The sequence below is a fragment of the Lonchura striata genome, chromosome 16 (assembly GCF_046129695.1).
Source record: "Lonchura striata isolate bLonStr1 chromosome 16, bLonStr1.mat, whole genome shotgun sequence".
In the NCBI taxonomy this organism is placed as follows: Eukaryota; Metazoa; Chordata; class Aves; order Passeriformes; family Estrildidae; genus Lonchura; species Lonchura striata.
In genome coordinates, this window is record NC_134618.1 from 12,880,631 (window position 1) to 12,901,044 (window position 20,414).

At 52.7% G+C, this 20,414-nt stretch overlaps 1 protein-coding gene across 2 annotated transcripts; it reads left to right on the forward strand.

Annotated features, from left to right (window-relative positions):
* Nucleotides 1-2,895: 2,895 nt before the first annotated feature.
* MAFK (MAF bZIP transcription factor K) lies at nucleotides 2,896-16,951 on the forward strand. 2 transcript variants are annotated; one of them, XM_021539701.3, is made up of 3 exons: nucleotides 2,896-2,942; nucleotides 10,869-10,948; nucleotides 12,131-16,951. In XM_021539701.3, the coding sequence occupies exons 2-3, from the start codon at nucleotides 10,913-10,915 to the stop codon at nucleotides 12,563-12,565; spliced, it is 471 nt and encodes a 156-aa protein (XP_021395376.1). In that variant the 5' UTR covers nucleotides 2,896-2,942; nucleotides 10,869-10,912; the 3' UTR covers nucleotides 12,566-16,951. The 2 variants fall into 2 exon arrangements, with proteins under 2 accessions (XP_021395376.1, XP_021395377.1); XM_021539702.3 differs by lacking the exon at nucleotides 2,896-2,942 and adding an exon at nucleotides 5,107-6,809.
* Nucleotides 16,952-20,414: the final 3,463 nt, after the last annotated feature.

Consider the following 20,414-nt stretch of genomic DNA (forward strand, 5'->3'; position numbering starts at 1 on the left):
CTGTTCTTTGTTTACTTTGAAGGCCACCCATGTCTAAAGTTCAACAGCGAATGAAAACCGACCTTTGGAGCACAGATACTTTCCCCAGGGAATGAAAACAAAAAGTAACCTGTTGTGAACAGCAAAATTCATCCAGAAACAGAATTTCACGTGACACAGCTGCTCCCCTCCTGCCATATGTGATCTTTCAAACCCCATGTTGTTGCAAAAAGAGGGGGAAATACCTCAATTCTGTTGAGCCCCATATGCAGGGCTGTCACCACAGACGGTGAAACCCCCATGCAGGATGCAGCCAGCCCATCCCTCCTGCCCTTGAGGACCAGCATCTTGTGAATGTCTCAGGGATAAACCCTGGATGATTTAGGATGGCTCTGGCCACTCTTGGTTATCACCACTCAGAGAGAGCACAAGGAGCAGGTGGCTATGCTGGGGACATCTGTGGCTCCAAAGGCTCCCACACCCAGCATCTCTCTCCTTGCTTGGCTTGGCTCTCTGAGACACTAGAACCTTCCTGGATGGAAAGGAGATCTGGAGACAAACCTCAGAAGCATCAGTAGGGCCCTCTAGCCCTTAGATCACCCTTCCCAGCACCCAGGGCAGTATTTCAACCAGTGTCTGCAAACCTGGGAGAGGTGAAGGCCGAGCTGTTGCAGCTACACTGGACAGCAGCTTCATGCCACCCACCACCTGGGAGCTTTAGCCAACCTCATTAGCTCAGTTCCAGTGATAAATGGGGATTTCTTAACATCAGGGAGGTGCATTCACCTAAACCTTGCTCTGGCTGCCCAGATGCATGGGGCTGTGCCAGATATGAGGCTCCCTGTGTTTTGCAGCTCTTGTTATTCAAAGGGAGCAGGGAAAGACGGGATCTTACTCACAGCCTCAGTTATGGCCCTTAGGCTGGAAAGCACAAACTGCATGAGGCTCACACAGACTTTCCAACATTGTAATGGACACAAAGAATGCAAAACAAGTCCAGCTGAGATGGAGGCAGTTTGGTTTAGTCAACTGCCTGTGTTATTACATTTTTTGATGCATTATCATCATTGTTGAATGGCCCCAGGGTCCGAAATGCTGTTCACACCATAGGGGTCAGGGTGCTGTGTTTAGTAGCTCACATAACTGCATGAAGAAAGTGCAAAGATTGGGTTGAGGATCCAGCCCTGGGCAGGATTTGGCCCTGCTGCAATGCTCAGGGAGCTGCAGGACGAGCAGTGCTGGCAAAGGCTGGTCCAGAGCTAGTGGAGGACAAGGCTAGTCAGTGGCCACCTCAAGGTGCCCAGGGAACAAGTGAGTCCTCCCAAGAGCATTGGGATGCCCAGGACATGTTCCCCCACCATCATTTGCCCTGCAACAAAGCCAAGTGCTGGTGCTGCACCTGGGTCAGGGTAACTCCAGATATCAATCCAGACTGTGGGATGAATGGATCAAGAGCAGCCCTTCCAAGGATTTGAGGGGGCTGGTGGATGAGAGGTTGGATATGAGCCAAGAAAACACTTGCAACCTAGAAAGCCAACTGTGTCCTGGGCTGCACCTGGCCAGCAGGTCAAGGGAAGTGATTCTACCCTTCTGCTCTGCTCTGTGAGAGCCCACCTGCAGTGCTGTGCCCAGCTCTGTGGTTCTCAGCACAGGAACAACATGGAGCTGTTGGAGTGAGTCCAGAGGAGGCCACCAAATTGATTAGAAGGATGGAGCACCTCTTGTATGAGGAGAGAATTGGGATTGCTCAGCCTGGACAAAAGAAGGAGACCTTCAGGGAGCTCTTACTGTCATCTTTCCCTGTCTGAAGGGAGCCTGCAAGAAACCTAAAGAGGGACTTTTGACTGGGGCACGTGGTGGCAGGACAAGGGGTAATGGCTTTAAACTGACAAAGAGCAGGTTTAGATTAGAAATCAGAAATAAATCTTTTCCATGACGGTGGTGAGACACTGGCACAGGTTACACAGAAAAGTTGTGGATGCCACATCCCTGGAGGTGTTCAAGGCCAGTTTGGATGCAGTTTGGAACAGCCTCGTCTAGCGTAAGGTGTCCCTGCCCATGGTGGCAGGGGGGTTGAAAGGCGATGAGCTTTGAGGTCCCTCCCTAACCAACCATTCTATGACTGCACAAAACGTGTGAGCTCCCGCCATCGGGGCTGATGCGGGTGGCAGGGAGCTGCCGGAGAGGGGTGAACCCCGCAGCGGGGCGGGGGCACGGGGCATGGCGTAGAGGAGACGGGGATGAGGATGGGGATGAAGAGGGATAAGGATCAGGGTGAGGATGAGGATGAAGGGGACACAGAAGAGGGATAAGGATCAGGGTGACGATGGGGATGAAGGGGACACAGAAGAGGGATAAGGATCAGGGTGAGGATGGGGATGAAGGGGACACAGAAGAGGGATAAGGATCAGGGTGATGATGGGGATGAAGGGGACACAGAAGAGGGATAAGGATCAGGGTGAGGATGGGGATGAAGGGGACACAGAAGAGGGATAAGGATCAGGGTGAGGATGGGGATGAAGGGGACACAGAAGAGGGATAAGGATCAGGGTGTGGATGGGGAGAAAGATGGAGGTGAAGGAGGGATGAGGACCAGGATGAGAATAAGGATGGGGACGCGGACGAGGACGAAGGGGGGCGACTACGTGCCGGCAGCGTGGCCCCGCCCGTCCCGCGCCCTTGCCCATGAATGAACGGCGCGGCGCGGGCGGTCCCGGCGGTGACGCGGCGGGCGGGCCGGGCGGGCGGTGACGCGCGCGGTGACGCGCCATGCCGGAAGCGGCGGGGGCGCTGGTTGGTCGGCGGCGCGGCGGGGGGGAGGCGGCCGCCCCGCGCTTGTTGTTGTCCGCGGGACTCGCTGGCAGGGAGGGAGGAGGGAGCCGCGCAGCGCCCCCGCCGCCGCCCCCGCGCCCCCGCCGCCCCCGCCGCCGCCCCCGCCACGGGGCGCTCCCGCCGGCACGCAGGTGAGGAGCCGCCCGGGCGCGGCGCGGAGGGGGCGGGGGCGGGGGGGTGGGTCGGAGCCGGGAAAGGGGGGGTGGCCGCGCGTTGCCGCTCGATGGCGGGGGAAGGGGCGGCTCGGCGCGGCTCCCGCCCGGGTCCCGCTCGGTCCGGTCGGGTCCGGTTGGGCGCGGGCGGGCGGGGCGGCGGAGGTAAAAGTGCTGAGTCACCACCGCGCCGGGCACGTGGTGCCGCCGCCCCTCGCACCGGGCCGGGCCGGGCCGGGCGCGCACGTGGGGCCCGGCGGAGGGCGAGGGGAGGGCGGCGGCGGGGCTCGGGGAGCGCCGCCCGCCCCCGCCGAGCGGCCCCCGAAGCCCCCGCGGGGCGGAGGCGCGACGGCCCCGCCGTCACCGCTGCCCTGTCACCTCGCACCAGTGCGGAGCCGGCTCCGCTGAACCCCCGTGGGACGGGGCTGGCAGCGCCCCCGCACCCTAGGGGACGCGGGGCTGAGGGTCCCCTGGCTGTTTGCCGGGGTGATGCTTTCCGTGTCTCTTGTTGTTATTTTTCTTCCCCCCGAGGATGAGCGCGCTGCCTGCCTCTGCCTTTGAATGGCTCTTAAAATACATGTGAGGAAACCTGTTGTGACGCCGCGCGCTCCGCCGACTAAGAATAGCAGCTTTTGTAGTACGGAGGGAGCCGGGGCGCAGCCGGGGCCGGGCAGCGTGGCCGGGCGTGGTGGCGGCTTCGCGATCCGCTGTCCGCCCCGGGTTATCGGGCAGGAGCAGCCGCCGCCACCGGGAAACGCCAGGCGGGCGCGTCGCTGCCCATCGGATGGGCTGGGGGTCAGGGCTGCGGCGGGTGGGGGGCTTATCTCTGCTGAGCACAGCTGCTGGTTGGGTCGAAAGAGGGAGAGGTGCATGGTGTGTTCGGTGCCGGAGCCTGTGGGGAGGGAGGGCTGCGTGTGCATGGGGCCGCCCTGGAAACGGGGTGCTCTGCGGCCGCCGAGGGACGGGCCGTGGGAGGAAAGGGGACGGTGACATTCCGGGAGCGGGCACTGCCGCGTGACTGTCTGGTGGGTGCGGGACGGTTTGGGGATCTAATCAGGAGTGCGGAGGTGGGTGGGGGGAACCTCTTCAACCTCCCCGTGACGGCAGCGGCATAAGGTGGGGAAACATCCAGACCACGAGCGACGGGAACCGAGATCGCCAAACTCTCACAGTGTGTCAGGGTCTGTTTCCTTCCTCCTCCTCTTCTTCCTCGGGCTGAGAGCCCGTTCCTCTCCCTCGTGAGTTTCTCCGTGGAGGATTTATTTTACAGATTCTGCTGAAAGCAGGCCATGAGGTCTCAAATTAGGAACGAGCCCCCTTTGGGCAAAGTTGTTACAGAAAAGGGAAGGGCCTCCATTTTCGCTTTCACCTGGCCGCCCCCTCCTTTGCTAGCGTGCCTAATGCTGAGCTGGGACTGCGGAAGGTGGAGGGAGCCAGTGCGAGCTGCGTGTTTCCCTGAAAAGCTGCACGCCTTTTTCTTGCACTTTCAGTTTTTGTAATGAGCCCTGTGGCGGTCGCAGCCCCGCGCCCCAGCCCTGCGCCCCGTGCTGTCGGGCTTTTAGCAGCGAACGAGTTTACCTGGTGGGTGGGCGGTGTTTTATGTTTTTTTTTTTTTCCTCACTGATGAAAGCAGCGTGCGTCCCTCCTCTTTTTTTTCCCCCCTCTCCTTCCGTGTGTGTCCGCGGTGCTGCCTGCGGAGAGCCCTTCCTCGAGCCTTCCCCGTGCAGTCACTTCCTCGGGCTGATGGACGCCGCGCCCGCCCAATGGCTGCGCGGCCGCGGAGTTCGCCGCGCTCCCGCCCGGCCGCGCTGCCGGCCCCGGCGCTGCCGGCCGAGTCCCCGGGCCGCTTGCCGCAAGGTTGGGCACACGGTGACTCTGGCCGGCAGGACACCCTGCCCGCTTCGGCGGCCTCCGAGCTTGACGGCTTTGAGCCCTCTTAGGTGTTCTCGGCTGTATTACGCCAGCTTCTCGCCTTGCTTCGCAACTGTTTCTGAACCACAGGCAGAAATTTGTTGGCGGTTTTTTATTTTATCCCTGCTTGCTTGTCAAGGGCAGCGTGCTTTGTCATGTTTTATGTCATTTCTGCGCCGTCGCCCGTCTCGGCAATCTGTTGCAGCATGGAGTTCAGTACTGCTGTGTGCCTCCTGAAAGGGAAAAATACAGATCAGCTTGATACCCTCTGATTTCCATCAGCATTGGAAGATGATTAATGGCATGGAATGTGCTGCAGGACTTGGTATTGAAAATCTCTAGCTGTGTGAGATGTTTGGGAAGTGAAGAAAGGACAGCTGGGAGCGCTGGCCCCTGCGGCAGTCGGGGTTTGCGGGATAAGCTCGCTCACTGATCATTTTTGTAAACATCCAGCTGTGAAATACTTGAGCGGTGCTAGCACTTTCAATTATCAGGAAGTTTCAGGCTCAGCACCCTGTAGAGATGAACAGGCAATTTCCACTTCTGTCTCAGCTATTGTTTGAGGCTATCTTCAAACTTGGGCAGAGAGTCTTCCAAGCATGAAGCAAGCACAAGCAATGCAGTGCCCTGTGACCGTCAGCACAAGGGCTGGGGGAAGGCAGTAGTGAGAGCAATTACCCTGGCACTGTGCTCCTGAGTTGAGGGACAGGCTGCATAGTGGATCCCACTGCTTTGCAATATTGAAGGATGCCAAATAGCGATGCCGCTATGTTCCGTTATTACAGTTAGTGAAGATCGCTGACTTGATGGCTGGCACTTTGGGTCAGAAGCAGCAAAGTTAGGAATCCCAATCCCAGTTCTGCCCCAGGGTCTGGCTGTGCATCCGAGGAAGTTACTTGTTGCTTGGTGGTTCAGCTTGTCCGGCTGGGGAGCTGCATCTCTGGGCTGGTGATGCTGAGGTGTAATTCCAGTATATCTCTGTCACCGCGTTTTACAAGCACGTGATGGAAAAAGTGCTGTAAGCTTGTCAGTACCAGGGCTGGCTGTCGCATACCTTTCCCCTTCAGCCTCCTCCTCCATGAAGTTTCAGAGGTGACACACAGACGTGCCCGCCTGGTGCTCCATATCCCTGCTCCCTAACCACAGGCTCTCTGCAGCTTCTGACTAGGTTGTTTACCAAACCACTGAAGACTGTCTGATCCATGTCCAGGCTTCCCCAGAGAGCGCCTCAGAGAGCTGTGTCCTGGCAGCTCTCAAATGTGCTCTGAAGGTTCCTGAGTCTCCCCTTTGCTGCTGGATGCTGGTTCCGATCCATAAGGGAAATGGAAAGCTGGCCAGCTGGGCGAGGGCTGTGTGGAGCTCCTCTAGAACAGTAAACAGTGACTCACCCCCTCCTTGTGTCTTCTCTCTCTTCATGTCAAATATATTGCCTCGCATATGCTTCTCTACTCTCTGATTCACACCACCAGCCCGTCCCTCCCCGCTCTCATTACAAATGAGTGACAAGCGTCAGTCTGCCTTACAGGATGTGTGAAGGTTGTCAGAGCAGGAGAATGGCTTTTTGAGTGATGGGGAGAGGGATGGTGCTCTGCCTACCATGCTGCAATGTGCTGGAAATCCGTGTCGTGCCTCCGAGCGGCGGCGGCACGGCAATGAGGATTTAAGCATCTGTAGTTGCCTTCACCTGTCAGCTCAGATGTTACCCGTGGTAGGCACATCCGTTTGACTAGCGCTCTGGAGCTGGGAAAAACTTGAGGATAAACGAGAAATTTAAACAGCTGCCTAGGATTTAAATGGCTGCATTTGGGAAGGAGTAGAGTATTCCCTGTGTAGCTGTCAGTGCTGAATTGAGACGTGATGGCAGAGATCCCCGTCGCCGCTTGAACCTTGCGCTGTTTTTCTGCCCTCGGGAAGTCGTCGCTGGCCTGGAGGAAGGTGAGGGTTGCATGTTTTCAGTTTGCTGTATGTGTGTGAGGATGGAAGCTAAACACCAGCAGGGCTGTCTGCCAGGCACTCGTGTTGTGGCCGGGGTTGTCTTTCAGCATAGAAAGAATTTTAAAATTCAAGTTCATCTGCAGTTGTCGGGTGTCAGCAGTGATTTTATAGTAATTCCTTAATGTGTAACGCACTTGGAAAGCCCTGTAGCGTGGAAAGTCTGAAATCTCACTCTGGCATGTTTTCTTTCTTAATTGCAAGCCTTGTGTGGAAAGCTGTGTCCTACCTCTGCCTGAGTCAGGCTTTCTGCTGCCTTTCCCTTTCAGAGCGAAGGAACTGGGATCTCTAGATGCTCTGAGACTGTCAGACTTAGGATGTCAGCTGGAGACTTCCAGGTTTTTGGGAGGAAGCTGCAGGAGGCATAGGAGCTGTCTGAGAGAGGGAGAGGGCGTTGGCAAGGCTGTCAATGGGTAACTTTATTGCAGAATTACAAGGGCTCTTTATGTAACCCACAGTCAAAACACTTGCTGTAAATACGAGCGTGGAGCTGCTCTGGAAAAGCTTTTTCCCCTCACAGTTGGTGTAATACTACTTGCTGCTTTATTGATGTGGCATTCAAAATGTGTCGTACTGCTTACAGAGCAGGGATGTAGCGCGGTCCTTGTTCCAAAAAGCTGAGCTCCTAATTTTAGATGTGATGCAGCAAATGCAATTAAGGAAAGAAGGGCAGGAGTAGGGTAAAGACTAAAAGGGTTCTAATAATCAAATCGCAGGCAGGATCCCAGAAGACCCCTGTGCAGCATGTTTAGGGAACGCTGCTGGGTATGACTTGTTTGCAGAGTGGTTTATGATTTCATTGCGGGGTTTTGCTTTGTAAGTAACAAATGTAAGGGGGATGACATGCTGATTTTTAGTGTCTTCTTGCTGGTAGCTGAATAGTCCCAAATAATCCTGATGGGAAGGATTTGGTAGATGAGATGAGGCCCAAGGCCCTGGAGGACTGCTGGTGAGGATTGCGAGTGTTGTTGTATCGGTTTCGAGCGGAGCCAGGACCACACCTGTGCCTTCACCTAGTGCAGAGATAAGACTCACCCTTGCACTCGTATCTGAGTGTGAGACTTGAGCCTGTTTGAGTGTTTCTACAGGCTCTATGAAATCTTGCCCTTTGGGTCAGGCCAGCCCACTGTCTCCCACCCTTGTTTTAAGAGGGTCTGGCATCACAATTCCTGATGGTGCCTTGAACCTTCTCGTTAATCTGTGTCAGCAGCAGCTCTGGCCATGCACCCCTGGTGCAGTAGGGTGGATCCCAGCCTGTGTCTGAGGGATGCTGGCCCATCCGGGGTGTTTTGGAGTGGGGGGAGACAGGTGTGCAGCAGAAGACGCTGAGCCAAGCGCCTGTGCTGTCCTCTGAGGAATGTGCAGGGTAAGGAGCTGTTGCTTTGGTGACATGGAGCAACAGGTGACCAGCAGGGTTTCATCACTCAGAGCTGGAGCATTGCTCAGGGTGGCAGGTGAGCCCTCACGCTGACCCCCACCGGAGGCAACCTCACCCCTCGGCTCTTGTTTTCCATGATACTTTACATTTCTTTCCGTCTCCGCGCGGCCAAGTGGCCGCGTTCAGTTTTTCCATCGGCTGGCGCACAGAACGCTTTGAAGAGGCTCTGGGTGAGGATCAAAAGGCTTTTTTGTGCCCTGGGTGGGTGTGACGGGGCTGTCGTCGGCCTCCCCCTCCTTTCTGCCTTTCCTTTTCCGGCGTTCGCAGCGCGGCGAGCGGCCAGCGCGCCCCTTCCCTTGTAGGGATGGAGGCGGCGAGGGCGGGGGGATGCCGCCGAGGGAAGGAAGAGTTTGTGATGCTGTGGGAATGTGAGCGCTCCAACTCTGTAAACAGCTGGTGACTCACTGCATAACTATGGCACCAACTGCCTGCGGCCCGGCTGCGCCTCTGCAGGGAGGGGGCTGCCGGCCCTTTCCTCTGCGCTCCTCCGCTCCGAGACCTCCCGGCCAGCGCAAGCAGCTCGTCCCTTCCCCGCCCCGGCTGCCAGCGGCTGGCTGCGGCTCCGGCCGGGAGGTAGGGTGGGCAGCAAACGCCTGGTGTGGAGGGGAAGCGATGGACAGGGCAGTGCTGGGGTCTGGAGAGGTGCCTGTGCTCGCAGGAGATCGGCACGCAGACAGAGGCTGGGCACATCCCCGCCTGTCAGCCGAGAGGGGCTGGGACTTGCCCCCCTGCCCCGAGCCCTGCCCGCTCCTGCTGTCCTGGCGAGACAAGGGGCTGTGGCTGAGGTGTGCCCAGGGTGGGGCTCAGTGCTGGAGGAGAGCAGGGAAGGACTCGGTGATGCTCTAGAAAATGCAGCGCACACCAGTTGCTGTAAGTGGTCCATTCATCACGGAGCATCTTGGCTTGTGTGCTGTGCGGCTGTCCTTGTCCCTCCTCCAGACATGGAGAGCTGTGCTGTCTCAGGCTTAAAAATAGAGGAGGCGCCTAAATACACTCCCTAATATCTAGGATAGTATCTTGCAGCTCTGCAATTACAGGATTATTTTTTCCCCCCCTCCTGCTCTTCATCTTGATTTTTATGTAAGTCGTGTGATGATGAGGTGCCTTGACTGATAAAATTCAAGTGACAGCAGCACGGGCTGAGCCAGCACCTTCACCCACCCGGCTCCCACTGGTCCCCACGCCCCACCTTTGCAGCCCCCCAAATCCCGCCACCCCTGTTTGCAGATATGAATGAGTTTGTTTACTCTCCGACGACCTCGTGATGTCTTTGCACAGACATGACCTGAAGTCATTATTGCTTTTGGGCTTCTCTGTTTCCATGGTGACTGTCTCCGGGTTGGCTACTTTCCCAAGGTCACCATGGCAACTATCAGAAGGGAATCATGCTTGGGATGCTTTGGCTGGATTTTTCATGAATGATTAGGATGTGTGACACGATGCAGACGTGGAAATGGGGAGGGTTTGGGCTGGGCTGGAGAAGGTGGGGGGGAGAGAGGACTCCCGCCAGACAGGCAGCGCTCTGCGGTGCCGCGGGTGCGCAGCCCTCGAAGCCGCCCTGTGTCGGGGGCACCGGAGCCTCGCCCTCCCCTCTGGGGAGCCTTAGCACAGGCTGTGATGGTGGCACGGCTGCCGGTGCCTCTCCCAGGGTAGGTACCATCGGACCACGGGGTGAAGGGGCTGGGTGGAGGTGTGGGCAGGTGGATTTTCTGCAAGGCGCTGGTCGCAGGGGTGTAGTCACTGGCTAAGGTGAGAGTGAAGGGCAGTGTCACGGCAGGGGACGGGCTGGCTGTCGATGGACATGACTCCACATCACTAAAAACATCAAGCAGGTCTGCTCTCGCAGTCTGGGGCTGGAGGATTGGGAAGCAACAGTCCTGGTGTGTTGGGAGAGGTGAACTCCTTCCTGGCTTTGTTATTGGGGGGCTTTTGTTTTTGCTGTTTGGGTTTTCTGGTAGCGTCTCCTTTGGGTGGGGACAGCGCTGGAAGCAGGTTACAAACCAGGCGGCTTCTCTCTGGGTTGCTGGCTCAATTTCGAACCCAGCTAATAATCATCAAAATGAGAATGAAGGGAGTTGTTGTCTTGTGGCTTTTCAGTGCCTTTTATGAGCAGAGGTAACTCTTAATTCAGTCCCTAATAGGCCATTTGGAGCGTCTGGGATGCCTCCAGAGGGAGGTGAGCCAGTGACAGGGCCTTGAAGGCCATGCTCCATTCTCCCCTTGGGAATGGGTGGCACATGGCAAGGTGGTGCATGATGCTTAGTGTGACTCTTGTTTACAGATGAATGTGGGTGTCCTTCTTTCCTCCCTGCCCTGTCTTCTCTGCTGCATCTTAGTGTGGTTAACTGCAAAATACGAGGTCTTGGTGTTAAAAAGCAATACAAATTTCTCTTTCTTTTATCTGAATAGGGTAAATGATATCTGAATCCATCCTAGTGCTTCAAACAACTGTGTGTTTATTTCTTTTAATGGTGGTTGATTTGGGGGTTTGGGCTGTGTGCTGGGTATTTTCTTCCTGCCCTCGCCTCTGCGATTAACCTGGAAACCTTGTTTTGTTTTTCCAGTTGCAATTTCTGAGCAGTTTTGTCCGGAAGACTGTGCTCAGGTTATGACGACTAATCCCAAACCGAACAAGGCATTAAAGGTAGGGAAAAGCTGAGTGGGTGGTGCTGGGTGGCTGGGGAGGCTGTCACAGAACTGTGCTGTGCTGGTCGTACGTGACTGTTCTTTTTCATTCCGAGAGACTCTTAGAAATGGGTGCTGATACAATTTCCCACTGCCTACAGGAAAGGTTAGGGTACAAGAATACTGGCATTACCCAGAAAGAGGCCTGAAGTCTCTGGGATGGCATGGAGGCTGGCATATCCCAGCAGCTATCCAAGAGACTTCTGACTACAGGAGGTATTGGCAGCATCCTGAAACCAGTGCTCCCAGTCTTGGCTATGAAGTACTTTTACTCTCAGGACTGGGAGGCACTGGGGAAGGGACTTGTTCAGCTGGTGTCTCCCAGATCCATGAGACAGTAAATGCCTCAGACATACCAGCTTGATGGTGGTCTGTGCCTGGGCTGTTCATGCATGGTTGAAATTTCTTTCCAGTGTTTTGGCTCTGCATTCCATATGTCCTGCAGTCTCTGAAAAGACAAAAGGATGGTGTCTCAAAAGTTCTGTGTTCAGTGGTATTGATGGTGTTTTTCATCCTAAACAATTTTGTGATTCTGAAAATAATAGTGTTGGCAAATGTGCTTTAGGAAAGGGCAAGGCTTGGTGCTTTTCTCATGTAACTTCAGTTACTACGTGCTGTGCCCCAGCAAAACCAAATCAGGCTGTCCTTGAAGCCAAGCATGGCTGGTTTTGTTCACGACTCAAATAAGCAATCTTCAATGAAAACCCACAAAATGCTGAATTAAGCCCTGCACAGAAGCAGCTACTCTGCTTTTGAGATGCTGCACTGGTGTCCCACCATAATGCTGGGATAAGGTGTCATCTTTAGCATTCATTATGAATTCCAGGTCCTGACAGAGGACTTCACAAAAAAAGGCTTCAGCTGACTTTACATTTATCCCCTTGAAAATCTTGCTGTTGGGTATGTAAAATTACTGCTTTCTGTGACCTAAGTTGTCTGTCTAACCCAGACAACTGCAATGTTCAGATCTCTCCATGTTTAACCCAGATGTTCTAGTGCAGTTTGTGCTGTGCAGAGCACATCAGGGGTATTTTCCAGGTAGGGATGTCACGTTGCTGAGGGGTGGCCTTTTCTCCTTCTGCTGCCCAGAGCATCCGCTCACGTCGGGTTGCTGCTACCCCTGTGCTGTTGGTATTTGCAGGTAAAGGAGGAGTCAGGAGAGAATGCCCCGGTGCTGAGTGATGATGAACTCGTGTCAATGTCCGTACGGGAGCTGAACCAGCACCTGAGGGGTCTCACCAAAGAGGAGGTCATCCGTCTGAAGCAGCGGAGGCGCACGCTGAAGAACCGGGGCTACGCTGCCAGCTGCCGCATCAAGCGTGTGACTCAGAAAGAGGAGCTCGAGAGGCAGCGGGTTGAGCTGCAGCAAGAGGTGGAGAAGCTGGCCAGAGAAAACAGCAGCATGAAGCTAGAGCTGGATGCCTTGCGCTCCAAGTACGAAGCACTCCAGACCTTTGCTCGTACTGTGGCGCGAGGGCCTATTACCCCGACCAAAGTTGCCACCACCAGTGTCATCACCATCGTGAAATCGGCCGAAATCTCATCCAGTTCTGTGCCGTTCTCAGCAGCCTCCTAGTGCCCTCGGTGGGGGGAACTAGCAGCCTTTCAGAGGGGAGGGGATAAGGCTCTTATGCATTGTTCCGGAGTCCTTGGTCACGTCAAGAATTGGCATTTTAAGAAGTCTCTTCCAAAAGTGCAAAAAACAGAAGAATATAAAAAAAGAAAAGAGAAAAACAAACCCAAAGGGTTCCTACAAAGGGAACTTAACTGGCTGCTTCTGTCTGGACTCAGTGGCTCCATCAACCTCTCGTGTCCAGGATTTGAGCTCTATATGCAGTACAAATTGCAAGATCTGCTTCCTCCTTCCCTCTGCCTCCACAAACCCCTCTCAGCTGTGGGCAGCTTTCCAGCTGGGAGAAGATACCTGAGGAGCCTCCGGAGTCTTCGTGAATGATGCTCAAGAGCCAGGAAACATATGGACCGTAGAAATCATCGTGTGAGATGAATGTATGGGAAAAAGGGTTTCCTTTAGTGGCCTCCTACTCCTTGTAAGAAGGGTCTCCCCTACCTTCCCCACTTCCACCTGATATTATGAGGGCAGGAATATAGGCTTTTTGGGTTTGATTTCATCCTGCTAACAGTGGATGGGAGTGGGAGGATGATGGAGATAAATGCTTGGGTCTGACCACACCATTAAGAATAACCTTCTGATTTCAATCCATGCTGTTAAAATATGGAAATATATATATTTTACATATTTTAATATGCCCCATTACCTGTGTGGCCTGTAAAAAAACTACATTGCAGCCTCCTTTATTCCAAGCCCAAGTTTCCTGATAGCTCCTTCCCAAAGGTGTGCCTGTGAATTGGGTATATTTATGCAGTTTATTTCTTCCAAATGATCCGCAGTCTTGAAGTAGCAGCTTTTTTTTCCTGGGTTACCTGAAGCTGAAGGGAGGGAGGCACAGTAAATGCTGTGAAGAGCAGTGTGGTGAGGAGGACAAGGGGAGATGAGGAAAAATGCTGCATGTATTACTGGTGGAGGCAGAATTGGCTGTGAGAGAAGGTGGGACAGTTCTGCTGGGATCAGCACTACGAGAAGGGGTTTGTGCAGAGGATTTCGAAAGATGTTTTTGAAGCACTGAAGTGTAACTAGAGGGCAATAGCATTCAGCCAGGAGGAGAGAAGTTTAGAGTCTCCTCTTTGACAAAAGCATTGGTATGTTAGCAATGAGCATCCTTAGCTGGAGATCTGTGCTCACCAGTCCTTGGTGATCAGAGAAGGGCTGTGGAGAGGTCAGATGGGAGCTTGGAAGAGTCTTTCCCTCTCCATAGCACATCAGATGCTGAATTTGGGATCCAAAGAGTACAGTGAACAACCCTCAGTGTTCAGACAACCTGTGTGAATGTGACCCTGAAACTTGATGCTTTCTCTTGCAAGTGGGTGAGTTATAATGAGGGCAGGATGGAAAATCAATGTGTGTGCAGGGGACAGAAATTGGGATCGAGAAGTCGTTTGTTTGGCTCTGAGCAGTGGTTTGGGAGAGGGATTTCTGGCTTGGCAGTGGGCAGGATTTGGGAAGCTGAAAGGAGAGGTTCTGCTGTCGCACAGCAGTGATGAAACAATGAATGTTTCCAGGTCACTGTAAAAAAAAAATAGCTATGTTGGTGTTTGTGTGTTTTGTTGTTGTTTTTTTTTTTTTTATTCTTGAAGTAGGAAAGGAAAGGGACTGTGTGTTTTGTAGGGCAGATCAGAGACTTAAGGAAAGGACGATGCCTGTTGTCATGCAGGTGAGAAGAGAATGAGATTGCTGAGGTTTTAAGATGAGGAGAAGAGCTTAGAGAATTTGGGCTCTGGAACAAAGATCACGGAGAATTTATAAGTGGTTTGGACTGAAAGAGAATAATCAAGTGCTACCGCTGTTGGAAAGAGGACAGTGAACTGGCATCTGACACCCAGTATATAATTTGTTGTTTGAGGCTTTGTCTTGCCTTGAATGGCAGTAAGTTGGTAGAAATTTAGTGAAGCCCTACTTGTCTTTGGAAGAAGTTGTTAGCTTGCTTTTTCTTTTTTTTTTTCACCTTGTCATCGGAGTCTCTGGATTTCCCAGGAGGATCCTTTGTGAAATAGGTTAATGAAAAGAGAAACCTCAGACTTGGTTCTCATTCAGTCCCCAACATCGACATCCGTGACTTTACTGAGCCAGAAAGGGTGTCAGTGAAACGCTTCCTGAAGGCTCGTTCCCCCTGCCAGATCCACACGTTTTGGAGGGGAGCAGGGAGTTTCCTTCAAGTGATTTTCCAACACGTAGAGTTTGGATGGCACTTAGTGTTACCTCATTTCTCCTCCATTCCCTCCCTATCTCCAAACAGGCAGATCAATGTCCTGTGTATCAGTACCAGTTATTGACTCCCACAGCAGAAGCTGAGGAAGAGAAAGATGTTACGGTCATTTCCTGGTCCTCTCATGTTCTCCAGCTCACAGACATTGGACACTTTCCCAGACCTTACAGGTGCCTCCAAAACCAGGCAAAATGGAGACTCCTGGCACTGTTGGGGCTTTAAATGAAAACTTTAATGAAAAAGGCCAGTTGACTTGAAAATGCCCAAATGCTTCCAGTCTTTAAAACAGCTCCAGAGCTCCATAACATTCCTGGCTAGATAGGAACACCCTCTGGCTGCCCTTGACACCCCTCTGGGGAAATCAGACCTGTCTCACTGAAGGGGACAGAGGTTGAACTTTGTTCCTGGGGTCTTCTTGATGTTGGAATGAGTTGAGAAACATATCTTGATGTGGCACTTCCCTTGTGGCCAAGTATTTCTTTTTTTTCTAGTTCTTGGAAGGGTGCCAAAGGCTTGTCCAAGTGATTGCTAGTTTAGTGCTGGTAGGCACTTAAATCTCTGGTCACTCGATAAAGAACAAGAGGCCTGGGTGTTGTTAAAGCTGTTGATACCATAGCCATGGTAGGTAATCCATATTGGATATCCATAAGGACCACGTGGAAATATTTAAAGAGAGAGAAATATATATATAAATATATAATTATATACATTTTATCGTACAGATTTTTCGTAAAAAAGAAAAAAAATAATTTTTTTTCCAAGTTTGATACTGTAAATCTTTATTAAAAGAAATTGCCAGTCCAGGGCTCCCTGGGTGGTGACCTGGAGGAGAATGAAATGTCCTGGCTAAACTTCCACAGAGGGATCAGAATTGCAAGGTAATGTGGAGGGAGGAATGACCCGAAAGCTGTTGATCGCGTTGGAGACCCAGCTCCTCCACCCTCCTCCCTGGAGGGCCCTCCAGCTTGGGGTTGTCGCGTTGCATTCCTCTGGGGTTCGGTTTGTTTCTGTTGCGTTTTATTTTGTTTTGTTTTGTTTTTTTTCCTCTCCGTCCTGCACTTGCCAGCCTGACACCCAGGGCGAGCGCGGCGTGGGGGGCTGGTGGCGAGGGGCGCGTCCCCGCCGCGCCTCCCTGCTGCAGTACTTTGGATGCCGGGGCTCCCTTCTCTGCCCCTCTTAGTTTGTCCCCCCGACCCCGCTGAGGAGGAGCGGGGGCTCTGATTTTTGGGTGCTGGGATCCTCTCCCCTGGGCCTGGCCTTTCTTTGGTTGCTCCCCATCCGCAGTGTGACGTGGGAACCGAGGGCTGGGTGGGAGGCAGGAGAAGACGAAGGCGTCGCGCAGGGAGCGGGAAGGGACACCTCTGTTCTTGTAGATGTGTGTGCTGTGCTCTCTGTTGGGAGTGGGGAACCTTTCCCTCCAAGGGCAGCTCCAGATCCCTTTGAAACAAGGCAGCGTCTCTGCTCCTGCCCAGCTCCACCATGTGCCAGGAGGAGACCACACAGTGCAGAGACCTGGGTGCCACAGCAGCTCCAGGACGGCGGGGAGGGACGAGGCGCTGGCACTGAGCCGGGGCGGAGGTGAGCTGTGCCACGGGATGGCTCAGACCCGGGGAGGAGGAGAAGTGGCAGTTTTTTCTCTCTCGAATCATTTAAACTTCATTGTCATGATTGTTTTTATTTAAAAAAAAAAAAAGGAAAAAAGGAAAAAAAAAAAAAGGAAAAAAAAGAAACAAAACAAACCGAAAAACTTTTGTAATGTGGATTTGTTTTCCTTCGTCTGTATTTCAGTCTGCTGGGGTGTTTCTGTAGATGGTGGATACTTGCTTTCATTTTTTTAATGATAGAAGTCTTCTGTTTTAAGTTGTTTTTTATCACCAGCTCATTCTATCCTCTGTGGTTACTCAGTAATTTCATTTCAATATTTATTTTTGTGCTGCTTTTTTATTATAAAATAAATTATTGATATACCAAGCAATGTGGATTCCTGTTTGTAAGGCGAATAGCCCTGTGTATGTGTCCATTACTTCTCTTGACAGCCACAACGTAATTTATTGCTGTAAATTTAGCTGCAGTGACTGGTTTTTTTGTACCTTTCCAATAAAGCATTTTCTGGTTTCAGACTTGCCCTGGTCTATGGTCAGCGTTTTGGAGCCTGAATTGATCTTCAGTGGAGTGTTTTCCTGGGGTTTTTTTTGCTGCCTGTCCCCAGTGCAGCACCCGGCTGGCTGTGGCACTGCGGTGAGCGATGTGTTTTTTGGAGGCAGGCGAGTGGGATGGCAGCTTGGGCTTTTGCAATCATCTGACCCAACCTCCTGGAGCCCATCTCAGCCTTGCTGTGGTGCTTTCCTGGGACACTTGGAATGTGCTCCAGGGATAGCTCCTGTCCGAGCTGTTTGTCAGGTTGATGCTGTGCTCAGACCGTGTGTCTGTTCCTGACCCAGGGGCTCTGTCTTTGTGCACAATCGGGGGTGTCTGTGTTAGCACAAGCAGGACTGACAGCTCACCACCCCTGCCTGCAGTCGTGATGCTGAGCAAAGCCACTTGTGGCTTGGAGACACCATGACCTGTCTTGAAGTGCTGGAGAGAGACACTCCTCTCTTCCTTTGGGTTGTGAAATGTCCCTTCATGGTTTCCCTGTGTGACTGCTTGTGAATAAACTGCTTTAACCCCTTACATCAATACTTCATCTTTTTGCTTTTCCCTGTTGAGGCTTTTAAAAAGGTGGTACCTTGTGCCAGTGAGCTTTTAGGGGTTGTGTTGGCTTTAATTCCCTATTTCAAGTGGTAGAGTTTCTTGAGGGAACAGCTGAAGGGGGTAAAACACTTGGGCTGTGTTGGGGCAGTAGGTTGGAGACAGATGGGTGTGTTGGCCAAAGCTGGAATTAAGAGGTAGGGCAAAGTGAAGAGGAGCAGGCTGAAAGGCTTTTTTTGTGTGTCAGCAGGTAATGGATGGTCATTAGGTGGGGCCAGGCAGGCTTGGCTGAGCAGGCACGTGGGTGAAGCCTGAGGGTGATGGCAGTCTGCTGAGCAAAAAAAGCATCATCAGCTGCTTTGGCTCCTGTCTGGAGTCACTGCAGTGAGGAGCTGTGACAACAGAGGGGACAGGGAGGTGTGCCAGTTGTGACTGTCGGAGGGATAGAGGAACATTAGTTCAGGAAGGAAAGGCCAGGTGAAGATTCAGAAGTGAAAGAAAACATTCACCATGCATAGAAGAGGAGTATAAAAGGTCTCTGTGAAGAGGGTGGTAAAAGCACAAATCTTGCTCTCTGGCACAGGTCTGGCAGTCTGCTGCCTGTCAGCAGCTGGGCCCAGGGACTTGTTGGTGAGTGCTGGCACCCAAAAAAAGAAGTGTCTGTCTCTGACTGGGTGCTGTGCAGTGAGCAACCATGCGTGAGAGCTGCCTCTGCTGTGGTGCCAGCAGCTGCCTGCCTTCCCCTCTGCTTTTAGGGAGGTCAGCCTGGGCTCCTGCAGGTGTAGTGACAGAGTGTGCCTGTGATGATCATCCCTGACATAAGTGGGGTGTAAACCTGCCTGATCCAAGCCCAAAAAGCACCAGGAGATCCGATAGCTGTAACTCAGCCTTGTCCTTGGGGAAAGCCCGAGGACAAGTGACAACGGGAAAACAAATCTGCCGACCACTGGAGCCTGCTGCTGGCAGTGAGAGATGCCTGTTCCTCCCTGGCAGCCTGCTGGCGTGGCTCCAGGCACAGCAGGCTCCTGTGTAGGTCACCCGTGTGCTCGCCGCCAGCTTTCCCCGTGTCCTTGCTGAGGAGGCAGAGGAGACCGCGTCCAGCCTACATCACCGTTGACATTTCTATTCCCCGTGGATGCCTTTTGACAGCCTAAGGGTTTGAGGGCCATGACAGCACCCAGCCTGAGCCATCAGCTCTTGCCTCTCTCCCCTCTCCAAGAAAAAGGACGAGCAGGAGGCCCAGCTCGCGCCGGCTGGAGCAGGGAGGGTGCCTGCTGTTGCTGTCGCGGCAGCCAGCTGGTGTCCAGCCCAGCACGGCTCCTTCAGGCTGGTATCACACTGCTGACTTGCATGAGTCACAGCTGACTTCTCTTTTTTTTTTTTTCTTCTCCCCCTTGTTTGGCTTGCAAGAAAGATCTGTTTTACATATAATACAGTAATCAGGGCTTGACATAAATAGGCAAATGTTATTGTCTGCAGTGGGAATTGCACCTGCTGGCAGAGCAATGGAAGCAGCCCATTATGCACTGGAGTCGATCATTTGTGCAATGAAGTACAACCACGCTTCTTGCTGTGTTCTTGTGCAAGTCTTTATCTCAGCGGCTGCGAGCGCGCCAGCAGATGTGCCATCATCACCTTTGCAGTCTGTGCTCACCCCAGGAGCCAGAGCAGCCTCTGTTCCTGCAGCTGTGGCCGTCCTCTCCCAGAGGGGTGAAGACCAAGATGTTCAGTTGAGATGTCCCTGCTTCTGTGCTGGCTGCATTACAAAGCCAATCAACCTTGTCCCTGAGTACTGAGGCTGCACTTTCTATGCAGGACAGTCTTGCTCCCAGGATGTGCAGGATCCTGGATGAATGCCTGGATGTGCACAGCCTCTGGCTCTTGTTTATGGGCCTCCTTGCAGGAAAAGTGGCAGCAGTCTCACCGGCTGAGCAGGTGTGAGCAGTGCTCCTTCGGACTAGAGGGACTTGCAGGACTGGCTGAACTCGTGTGGAGTCTGGGCTATAGCATGGTAGAATTTCTCCAATAATAATAATAATAATAATAATAATAATAATAATAATAATAATAATAATAATAATAATAAAAATAAATAGAGCTTGTCTTGTTTGTTCTGGAGTGTGGGCTTAGCTTAGCTAAACCAGATCCAGCTCCTCTGAACCACTGTATCCACAGCTTAGGCGAGGGTTGGAAGAGGGGCTGTGCAAGGAGAGGAAGCTGGAGACACACACATTCTTTGTGGAGTGAAAAAGATGAGCACAAATCCTGTAGGAATGCCAAAATGTGCAGGATGCTGCGTGTGCAGGTATTTCTGCTGGGCCAGCATTGAGGGGCAGGGAGGACGTTAAGCTTAAGAGCATCAGCATTATAGCAGGAACAGGCAGATCGTGGGCTTTGCTTGCTGAGCTCAGTGAAAATGCTTGCTTGCTCTGTGCTAGAAATTGCTGTTTATTAGAAAAAAAAATAAATAATTTTCTGTTGTAATTTACATTTTGCAGCTTAAGAGCAGGGCAAAAAAAGATGCAAATTCTATGTATGAGTTGTGTTTAAAAGGGCTCCAAGCCTTATCCATTGGTTTGTTTGCCACATGACTGCAAATCTGAGGATATAGATTTGCCTTCATCCTTCCACTAGCCAGCTGCCATGCCAGACAACAGCCCAACCAGTGCCTAAGTTCATTCCTAAGGATCATCTCATTAACAGGAGAATAGAAATTAGACTAAAAATTGGGGAAAAAAGGAGAAGTCTTAAGAGGAGGACGTGAGCTCACCATCACTGATACGAAGAGCATCCCTCCACGCAGTCTTTCCTTGCCTGTGGTCTTGCCCCACTGGCAACATCCCTCAGCACCTCTCTATCCTCACCATGATCACCCAGCTGGGCTCAGCTCCT

Coding starts and splice junctions, on each gene's coding strand:
- MAFK (XM_021539701.3), top strand. CDS start 10,913: ATGACGACTAATCCCAAACCGAACAAGGCATTAAAG. Junction 10,949..12,130: donor AACCGAACAAGGCATTAAAG/GTAGGGAAAAGC, acceptor TGGTATTTGCAG/GTAAAGGAGGAGTCAGGAGA.